This window comes from Salvelinus sp. IW2-2015, unplaced genomic scaffold (genome assembly GCF_002910315.2).
Source record: "Salvelinus sp. IW2-2015 unplaced genomic scaffold, ASM291031v2 Un_scaffold2449, whole genome shotgun sequence".
In the NCBI taxonomy this organism is placed as follows: Eukaryota; Metazoa; Chordata; class Actinopteri; order Salmoniformes; family Salmonidae; genus Salvelinus; species Salvelinus sp. IW2-2015.
Window position 1 is genome coordinate 20,107 of NW_019943770.1, and position 11,236 is coordinate 31,342.

Sequence of the window (11,236 nt, forward strand, 5' to 3'; positions counted from 1 at the left end):
TCTCTGATTGGCCATAGCGCATAGACTCGGGTCCTGGACAAGACAAATGGTTTTATTCGGTTTTATTTACTGCAGTGTCTATTAATTGCCCAAACACAAGGACTCTTTCCCACTCTCAATATTGGGATAGAATTTATTATAGGTAATTTTCAAACATTTTCAGAATTTAAGAAAATGTGAAAATGACCGTATATAAGTGTTCAACTGTCAGATTTGTCTTTTTTTTAAGTGTCATTCTTCCTGGGTGTAAATGAACAGATTTTAATAAGATGTCATATTGCTAAAATGCTGTCTGTTCCCCTTCAAATGAAACAAAGTTTCACACACAAGTTATTTTCAAAGAGATGGTTAACAGCAGCACTGCAGTAAAAAAACACAGTTCCATTCACCAGATGATGCTCATTTGAAACTTAACTTCTTGTTGAAAGTTATTCTTGAAAAGGGAGAAGTTAACAAATTAGCAACAACATCCTCTTTGATAACACCTGCTGCAAACCAGCCGGTCCCACCCATTTAAGTCAAAATGTGATTGGTTGATTCCACTGTCACTCCAAAATGTTGCCCTAATTCAGTTGAATGGCAGATGCCTTTATCTAGCTTCTGATGGCCTAGCCAATGGCTGACTTAGCTAGCTCGGTTTATCTGCCCAGAGACCAGCAAAGAAAAATCCTGATTGGATCTTTTTTTCCCCTCTTCAGTGTTAACCCTTTCCTTTCCAACAAAAACTGAAGATTAAATTAGAACATAATTGAAAATAATTGTTCATTATCATTATTATAATATTATTATAATCATTATTGTATAAATCCTTCGCCCTTCTCTGAAGGTGTAGAAGGCCCAGTGTCTCTATTTCCKCCCAGAATGCATTATTTCACTATTCGTAATGTCTAAAGAACCCAGATATTGTTCTGAAATATGAACCCAGAAATACTGGACATTTAGAACTCTTATTATGGTGCTGATTTGACCAAATTACAATCATGAATTGGACTCGCGGTCTCGGACCCCTTGTCCCCCATCTGGTCTTGACTCGGTCTCACTTTAAGTGATCTCTAACACAACGCTGTTCACCATAGTGCCCTCAAAGCTCATCACTAAGCTAAGGACCCTGGGACTAAACACCTCCCTGTGCAACTGGATCCTGGACTTCCTGATGGGCTGTCTCCAGATTGTAAGGGTAGGTAACAACACATCTGCCACGCTGATCCTCAACACAGGGGTCTCTCAGGGGTGCGTACTTAGTCCCCTCCTGTACTCCCTGTTCACCCACGACTGCATGGCCAAACACGACTCCCACACCATTATTAAGTTTGCTGATGACACAACAGTGGTAGGCCTGATCACCGACAACGATMAGACAGCCTATAGGGAGGAGGTCAGAGAACTGACAGTGTGGTGCCAGGACAACAACCTCTCCCTCAATGTGATTAAAACAAAGGAGATGCTTGTGGACTACAAGAAAAAGAGGGCCAAACACGCCCCCATTAACATCGACGGGGCTGCCATGGAGCGGGTCGAGAGCTTCAAGTTCCTTCTTGTTCACATCCCCAACAAACTATCATTGTCCAAAGGCATTACAGAGGGTAGTGTGTACAGCCCAGTACATCACTGGGGCCAAGCTTTCTGCCATCCAGGACCTCTATACCAGGCGGTGTCAGAGGAAGGCCCTAAAAATTGTCAAAGACTCCAGCCATCCTAGTCATAGACAATTTTCTCTGCTATCGCACAGCAAGTGGTACCGGAGTGCCAAGTCTAGGTRCAAAAGGCAGCTTCTTCTAACAGCTTCTATCCCCTATAAGACTGCTGAACAGTTAATCAAATAGCCACCCGGACTATTTGCATTGACCTTTGYACTAAACACCTCCCTCTGCAAATGGATCCTGGACTTCCTGGACATCCCCCTATTCACATCGACGGGACAGTAGTGGAGAAGGTGGAAAYTTTTAAGTTCCTCGGCGTACACATCACGGACAAACTGAAATGGTCCACCCACACAGACAGCGAGGTGAAGAAGGCGCAACAGCGCCTCTTCAACCTCAGGAGGCTGAAGACATTTGGCTTGTCACCTTAAACCCTCACAAACTTTTACAGATGCACAATTGAATGCATCCTGTCGGGCTGTATCACCGCCTGGCAAACTACCTGCCCTCCAGGACACCTACACCACCCGATGTCACAGGAACGCCAAAAAGATCATCAAGGACAATAATCACCCGAGCCACTGCCTGTTCACCCCTTTGCCATCCAGAAGGTGAGGTCAGTACAGGTGCATCAAAGCTGGGGACCGAGAGACTGAAAAACAGCTTCTATCTCAAGGCCATCAGACTGTTAAACAGCCATCACTAATCACAGAGAGGCTGCTGCCTACACACAGACTCGAAATCATTGGCCACTTTAATAAATGGATCACTAGTCACTTTAATAATGCCACTTTAATAATGTTTACACATCTTACATTTCTCATCCCATATGTATATACTGTATCTTACACCATCTTGCCTATGCCGCTCGGTCATCCAACACCACTTTTTCAGAAGTTGGAGGGCCAATAGGAGGCACCCTTTCCTCTGGTCTAAAGAAAAMAATATCCCAATGCCCCAGGGCAGTGATTGGGGACATTGCCCTGTGTAGGGTGCCGTCTTTCGGATGGGATGTTAAACGGGTGTCCTGACTCTCTGTGGTAAAATAAAAAATAAAAATCCATATATTTATATGTACATATTCTCATTCACCCCTTTTAGATTTGTGTGTATTAGGTAGTTGTTGGGTTATTGTTAGATTACTTGTTAGATATTTCTGCACTGTCAGAACTAGAAGCACAAGCARTTCYCTACACTCGCATTAACATCTGCTAACCACGTGGTGTATGTGACCATTTACATTTAATTTGACATTTTACCTCAATTACCTCGACTAACCTGTGTCCCCCACACTGACTCGGTACCGGTGTATATAGCCTTGTTATTGTCATTCAAAGACTCAATCATGGACATTCTTACTGACAGTTGTGGCTGCTTCGTGTGATGTATTGTTGTCTCTACCTTCTTGCCCTTTGTGTTGCTACCATGCTGTGTTTATGTGTTGCTGCCATGCTATGTTATGTTGTCGTCTTAGGTCTCTGTTTATGTGGTGTTGTGGTGTCTCTCTTGTCATGTGTGTTTTCTCCTATATTTTTAATACAATAAAAAAAAAAATCCCAGCCCCCATCCCCGCACAAGTCCTTTTGCATTCTGGTAGGCCGTCATTGTAAATAAGAATTTGTTCTTAACTGACTTGCCTAGTTAAATAAAAAWAWAAAAWAWAAAAAGTTTTGAAATGCGGGCTTTTATTATGAAGGTTTTCTCATTACCATAGGACAGTGACGTCATCGTTAGTGTTGCTAGTAGTCGAGAAGTTGTTGCATGAAGACAGCTAACTTAGCTCTCAAAATAAACATTAACGGCGGAGAGATGAAACAAATTCATTCATTCCAACGTGTTCTGATGCATAAATAATGCATGCAACGATTTAATTTCTCTACTTTAGTATCACAAGGGACGTGTCTTTAGATATCCCTTGCTGGAGGTCTTGTCTCGTTGCTAACGCGTAGCTAGCTCGCTACCACTGTTTCCACCGAATACATTTCAACGTTACGGCCAGCTAGTAAGCTGGCTAGCTAATTGAAAAGATTTAGCTAGCACTATCCGACGATACAGCATCAAGTATCCAGCTATCAATACATGCAGTTTCGTCGTTGGTGAATGTACAGCACAGTGAATGTTTTTAGCTTGCTAACTAGCTAACGCTAGCCAAATTAGCCACAACAATGTCACAGGCGCACTGGACCAAATTCGAAAAGGAGACCGAGGAAGAGGTGAAGAACCTGGTCAAACAGATCAGTGGGATTCAAGATGAAGAAGAGCAGAACTTTCAACTGGCACTGAAATTTACCTGGTCCAATTTCAGGTAAGGATGCCACATTTGAATTATGATTACACAGCTTAGAAAAGGCGATAAAGTCGAAGAKTGACCGTTATGATGGTCATCGTGGGTTTGTCTCTGTGTTGGCAGGTTTCACCGTTTCCTAGATGCCAATAGTCATAAAGTTCAACGCAGTGTGAATGGGTGAGTTGGCAAACAGGTTAAATGATTTGTGTATGTAGAATTAACGTTACCTGTTCATTATGAGCATGATGAAATACCACTGTTTCAGGATCTATGAGAAACTGATGGTACATTCAGACCTGAGTAAAGCAGAGAGCTGGGTCAGACTGACAGAGGAGTTCCTCAACTCACCTCTACCGAACACAGATGGAACTAAGGTATGGTTGGACAAGAAACATACTGCACACAGACTGTATAATTACAAGTGGTGGTGGGGGGGCGGCAGGTTGGCCCCAGTGATGTACTGGGCCGTACTCACTACCCTCTGTAGCGCCTTGCGGTCGGATGCTGAGCAGTTGCCATACCAGGCAGTGATGCAACCAGTCAGGATGCTCTCGATGGTGCAGCTGTAGAACTTTTTGAGGATCTGAGGACCCATGCCAAATCTTTTCAGCCTCTTGATGGGGAATAGGTGTTGTCGTGACCTCTTCACAACTGTCTTGTGTGTTTGGAACATGATAGTTTGTTTGTGGTGTAATAATGTCAGTGAAGACAGCGGTTGGTCCGCGCACGCTTTTGAGTACACGTCCTGGTCATCCGTCTGGCCCCGCAGCTTTGTGAATGTTGACCTGTTTAAAGGTCTTGCTCACATCGGCTACGGAGAGCGTGATCACACAGTCGTCCGGAACAGCTAGTGCTCTCATGCATACTTCAGTGTTGCTTGCCTCAAAGCMAGCATAAAAGGCATTTAGCTCGTCTGGCAGGCTCGCATATAATCAACATAATGCACACAGCCTGTATCATAAAATGAACCTGTACTCTTAGTTTGCAGTGCAGTGAATGACCCTTACCTTGTGTCCTCCCTATGTTTTTGTTACAGACTCACGTTCATCACAGTCTCCTGGACCTTCTCCTACACCTCTCAGACTCTCCCCTTAACTCCAACTACAGCGAGACACCCAGACTGAAGGAGACGAGTGAGTACATAACCCATTCATTCCTCTGATGGTTCTCTTACTCCTGATGTGTTCTCAGTCTGGACTACATGATTCCCCCTGTGTCTGTGTAGAGAAAGAAGACGACTTTGACTGGTGTGGATATTTACAGGAAGGAGAGCTAGACACAGGCCCATATCCAGACACCCCAGTGAGTAAAACCCTTCTTCTGCTTATTTTCCATTTAAAACATGTTCCGTGACGTTTACACCTTCATTATATCATTACCAGAATCTACTGTACTGTTTTGAAGCCGTGGTGCCGTCCAAATGCCACCCTATTGACCAGAGCCCTCTCTCTCCAAGCCGTCCGCGTTCTCTCTCTCTCCACGCCCGATATACTCCTCTCTCCAAGCCGCCTCTCTCTCTCCATAGCGCCGCCTCTCTCTCCCAAAGCCTCAGTCTCTCTCTCTCCCAGCGCTCTCTCTCTCTCCAAGCCGTCTCTCTCTCTCAAGCCCTGCTCTCTCTCTCCAAAGTCCCTCTCTCTCCTTCTCCAAGCCCTCTCTCTCTCTTCTCTCCAAGCCCTCCTTCTCTTCTCCTCCTCCATCGACACAAAACGGGCCCCTTTTCCCCTCTTTCTTTCTCTCTCCAAGACCCTCATCTCCTCTCTCTCTCTCCAAGCACCTCTCTCTTTCTCTCTCCAAGCCCTCTCTCCTCTCTCCCTAAGCCCCTCTTCTCTCTCCCAAGGCCCTCTCCCTCAAGCCCTCTCTCTCTTCTCCTCTCCAAGCCCTCCGTCTCTCTCCAAGCCCCTCTCTCTCTCTCAGCCCTCTCTCTCTCTCGCCAAGCCCTCTCTCTCTCTCCAAGCCCCTCTCCTCTCTCTGCCCATTAGCCCTCTCTCTCCTTCCAAGCCCTCATCTCTCTTCTCAAGCCTCTCTCTCTCTCCAAGCCCTCTCTCTCTCCCAAGCCCTCTCTCTTTCTTCTTACAAGCCCTCTGTCTGATTTCAGTTCAATAGGAAGCTACAGAACTTCCTCCCTGCCTTGTTTTATGTTAACTGTCCTACAGGGATCTCTCTCTACTACTACGAGTGATAGGTGTTTCCACTGGATTATCATAAGGTGAAATGCACCAATTGTTGTTAAGGTCGCTCTGAAAAGCAGCTGTCTGCTAAATGAGCTTAAATGTAAATTGTAATTAGTACTTTTGAGGTTCGGTTTCACGGTTCCGTTATTTAATGAAATTATAGATTTTGTTAAAATCATCCACAACGCATTTATAAAATAATGTAATTTAAATGATTTCAGAGCTTTTTAATTGGACATTCTAAATACCAAAAAATAGTGAAAAGAAAATATTCCTTTGTTTCTTTGTTCAGGTCCACGTTGGGTAGACATCAGTTGAAATAGGAGATTCGCTATGACAATAATACAATATTTTCAGTTGGTGTATATTGCAATTTTAATTGATGAGTTTTATTTATCTTTCATTCCTTAAACGTCATCATCTCATCTCTGTTTACCTGGCAGTTACCATCCAGCGCCCATCTAACGTTGTATCTCTGTTGCTCCCCGTCTATTTAGCTAAGCCTGCCTAAGTATTGCTTTCAGATCTGTCTGGACCAAATCATTCACTAGTTTTCTTCAAAGTAGATAAGGCAACTTCCACGAATCTGTCTCTATCCCTTCGTCCTTGTGTACATTCCTCTCCTCATTGCAGTCTGTGTGTATCTACCATCTCTACCGTATTAGGAGCGGTCTGTTAAACATCTCTATCCGTGGAGCTGGTCTGTTAAACATCTCTCTACCTAGGAGCGGTCTTTAAACAATCTCTCTACCGTAGGACGTTCTGTTAAACATCTTCTCTTACGTAGGAGCGGTCTTGTTAAAACATCTCTTACCGTAGGAGAGGTCTTAACATCTCTACCGTAGGAGCCGGTCTGTGTTAAACATCTCTCTACCGTAGGAGCGGGTCTGTTAAACATCTCTCTACGAGGAGCGGTCTGACTTAAACATCTCTCTACCGTAGGAGCGGGTCGTATGTTAAACATCTTCTACCGTAGGAGAGGTTCGTTAAACATCTCTTACTGTAGGATGAGGTCATGTTAAACATCTCTACCGTAGGAGCGGTTCTAGTTAAACATCTCCTCACTTCTACCCTAGTCCGTTGTAAACATTCTCTCTACTAGGGCAGGTCTGTTAATACCTCTCTACTACCGTAGGAGCGGTCTATGTTAACATCTCACTACCGTAGGAAGCGTCTGTTAAACATCCATCTACCGATAGGACCGCTGTTAAACATCTCTCTACACGTAGGAGCGTGGTTGTTACATCTCTCTACCGTAGAGCGGTTCTGTTAAACACTACCGTCATCTGGTTCATTCTACCGTAGACGGTCCTGTATTAAACAATCTTCTACCGTGAGAGCGTCTCTGTAATAACACTACTCTACCGTAGAGCGGTCTGTTAAACATCTCTCTTACGCAGAGCGGTATCTGTAAACACTCCTCTACACGTAGAGAGGTCTGTTAAAACATTCCTCTACCGTTTCAAGTAGACGGCTGTTAAACAACTCTACCGATAGGAGCGTTCTTGTTAAACTCTTCTCTACCAGTAAGGAGCGGTCTGTATAAACATCTCTCTACCGTAGAGCGTCTGTAATAAATCTCTCTTAACCGTTAGGGAGCACTGTCTTACAACCATCTCTCTTACCGCTAGGAGCGGTCTGATTTAAACATCTCTTCTACGTAGGAGCGTCTGGTTAAACATCTCTCTACCGTAGGGAGCAGGTCTGTTAAACACTCTCTCTACCGTAGAGCTTAAGCGGTCTCAGGTCTAAGACCATCTTTAACATCGCTACCTCGTAGGAGCGGGTCTGTAAACACTCTCTACCGTAGGAGGGTAACTCTTACCAGGACGTAAACCTACGTAACGCTGTTAAATTCATCACGTACTCTACCGTAGGAGGTTAACATCTCCTAGCGAGGTCTGTTAAACACATCTCCTCTACCGTAGGAGCGGTCTTTATAAACATCTTCTACCGTAGGACGGTCTGGTTAAACATCTCTACGTTAGGACGTGTCTGTAAACATCTCTCTACCGGAGGAGCGTCTTAACACATTCTCTCGTGCGTCCTGTTAAACATCTTACCGTAGGACCTTGTCTGATAACACATCTACCGTAAGGAGCGGGTCTGTTAAACATCTTCTCTACCGTAGGAGCGGTCTGCTATAAAACCATCTCTATCCGTAGGAGCGGTCTGCTTAAACATTTCTACCGTAGAGCGTCTGTTTAAATTTCTCTCTACCGTAGAAGGAGCGCTGTTAAACATCTCTCTACACGTAGGAAGACGCGGTCTGTGTAGAACACTCTCTACCGAAACCTCTCAAGGAGCGTCTGTTAACATCTCTCTACCGTAGGAGAGGTTCTGTTAAACATCTCTCTACCGTTAACACATCTCTATTACGTAGGAGGTCTGTTAAAAACTCTCATCTACCGTTAGGAGTGGTCTGATGGAGGAGAGCGAGGCCTGAGGACACGTCAGCAGCCGCTCAGCAGGAGAGATTCTGGGATACAGGTGGGACCGTTACCCCAGGAGGACCAGGAAGAAGACAGTCCCCTGTTACCTGGAACGATACAGGATTCATATACTCTTATACGCTGAAGTCAAATGGCACCCGATTCCCCTGTATCGTGCACCCATAGGGCTCTGGTCAAAAAGTAGTGGCACTATGATAGGGAATTAGGGTGTCATTGGGATGCAAGATACGGTCATCAAATATTTCACAACAAAATTTCCTCAAGACCACATTTCTTGATGGAAAATATACATTTCTGTGATTATGTGGCGCTTTATTGTGCCTTGTGGGTGCGGTTTATTGTCTTTTGTGTTACAGCTGGGTTTATGTCTTTGTGTTTATGGTCTTTGTATTACAGTGGGTTTATCTTGTTCTTTGTGATTACAGTGGTGTTTATTGTTCTTTGTGATTACAGGTGGGTTTATTTATATGTGATTACAGTTGGTTTTATTGTGTTGTGATTACAGTGGTTATTGAATTGTGTTTGTGGGTTTATTGTTTGTGGGTTTATTGTTGTCGATTTATTTTGTTGTGGTTATTGTGTTGTGGATTTACAGTGGATTTATTGTGATTCCGGTGAGATTTATTGTATTACAGTAGGGTTTTATTGTGATCAAAGTGGGTTTTATTGTTGATTACAGTGGGTTTATGTGAATTACAGTGGGTTTAATTGTGAATACAGGTGGTTTATTTGTAGATCAGTGGGTTTATTTGTGATTACAGTGGGTTATTGTCCTTGTGATTACAGGGGTTTGTTGTCTTGTGAGTCACAGTGGGTTGTGGGCTTGTTGATCTATAGTGGGTTTATTGTTCTTGTGGATTATTTGTTGATTACCAGGGTTTATTTGTGATTATAGTGGATTTATTGTCTTGTGATTACAGTGCGTTTATTTGTGATTACAGTGGGTTTATTGTCTTGTGATTACAGTTGGGTTTGTTGTGATTACAGTGGGTTTGTTGTGATTACAGTGGGGTTGTTGTCTTGTGATTTACAGTGGTTTGTTGTCTTGTGATTTACAGTGGGTTGTTGTCTTGTGATTACAGATTGGGTTTGTTGTCTGTGATATACAGGGTTGTCTTGTCTTGTGATTACAGTGGGTTTGTTGTCTTGATGTTACAGCTGGTTTATTGTGATTACAGTGGGTTTATTGTGGTTACATGCGGGTTTTATTGTATTACATGCGAGGTTTATTTGATCAGTGGGTTTTTTGTGTTACAGTGCGGTTTATTTGTGATTAGTGGGTTTATTGTGATACATGGGTTTATCTGGTGAATACAGTGGGTTATTGTTGATTACCCAGTTGGTGTTTCATTGTGATTACATTGGTTTATTGTCTTGTGATACAGTGGGTTTTTGTCTTGTGAGTACAGTGGTTGTTGGCTTGTTGATTAGTCGGTTTATTGCTGTGGGTTTATGTTGATTACGGTGGGTTTGTCGATTATAGTGGATTTATTTGTCTGTGGGTTTATGTTGAATTACAGGGTTTATTGTCTTGTGATTAACAGTGGTTTGTTGTGGATTACCAGTGAGGTTTGTTGTGTCTACAGCGGCGTTTGTTGTCGTTTGTTACAGTGGGTTTTGTTGTTCTTGTGATTACAGTGGTTTGTTGTCTTTGTGATTACAGAATGGTTTGTCTTGTAGATTACAGTGGGTTTGTTTGATTACAGTGGGTTTTGTCTTGGATACGAGTGGGTTTGTTGTCTTGTTGTTACGTGGGTTTGTTGTCTGTGATTTACAGTGGTGTTTGTTTGTCTGTTGATTACAGGTGGGTGTTGTCTTGTGGGTTTGTTGTTCTTTGTGATTACAGTGGTTTATTGTGATCTACAGTGGGTTTATTGTGGTTACAGTGGTTTAATTGTGATTACAGTGGGTTTATTGTGCATTTACAGCTGGGTTTATGTGCATTACAGTGGTTATTGTGAATACAGTGTGGTTTGTTGTCTTGTGATTTAACAGTGGGTTTTGTTGTTTGTTTGATTACAGTGGGTTGTTTGTTTGTGATTACAGTGGGTTTGTTGTCTTGTGATTACAGTGGGTTTGTTTGTCTTGTGATTACAGTTGGGTTTTTGTCTTGGATTACAGTGAGGTTTTTATTGTTGATTTACGGGGTTTATTTGTGATCTACAGTTGGTTTATTGTCTTGTTGATTACAGTGGCGTTTGTCTGTCTTGTGAGTACAGTGGCGTTTGTTGGCTTGTATTAAGTGTGTTTATTGTCTATGTGGGTTTTTGTGTTAAGTGATTTATTGTCTTGTTGATTACAGTGGGTTTATTTATGATACAGTGGGTTTATTGGTCTTGGATACAGCTGGGTTTGTTGTGATTATACACAGTGGGCAAACAGACATCAATAACACAAATACGTTTCAGATAAACAATACGAGAAACCATAAAATAACAACAGACCTAAAACCATTGGTTTGTGATTACAGCTCGGAGTTTGTTTGTCTTGTGATTACAGTGGTTTGTTTTGTCTTGTGATTACAGTGGGTTTTGTGGTCTTTGATTACAGTGGGGTTTGTCTTGTCTTGCTGATTTAACAGTGGTTTGTTGTTGATCAGTGGGTTTTGTTGTGATTACGTGGGTTTGTTGTCTTGTGATACAGGGGTTTGTTGTCTTGTCGATTATCAGTGGGTTTGTTGTCTTA

General features: G+C 43.0%; 1 protein-coding gene across 1 annotated transcript in view; it reads left to right on the top strand.

Moving 5' to 3' along the window:
* Window positions 1–3,369: 3,369 nt before the first annotated feature.
* The window catches only part of tubgcp5 (tubulin gamma complex component 5), a 69,721-nt gene continuing 61,854 nt past the window's right edge, over window positions 3,370–11,236 (top strand). The window contains 7 exon segments of the mRNA XM_070440348.1: window positions 3,370–3,945; window positions 4,051–4,104; window positions 4,193–4,301; window positions 4,964–5,060; window positions 5,153–5,229; window positions 8,514–8,632; window positions 9,956–9,965. Of these exon segments, the coding sequence (XP_070296449.1) occupies window positions 3,806–3,945; window positions 4,051–4,104; window positions 4,193–4,301; window positions 4,964–5,060; window positions 5,153–5,229; window positions 8,514–8,632; window positions 9,956–9,965 (606 nt within the window). The 5' untranslated portion in view covers window positions 3,370–3,805.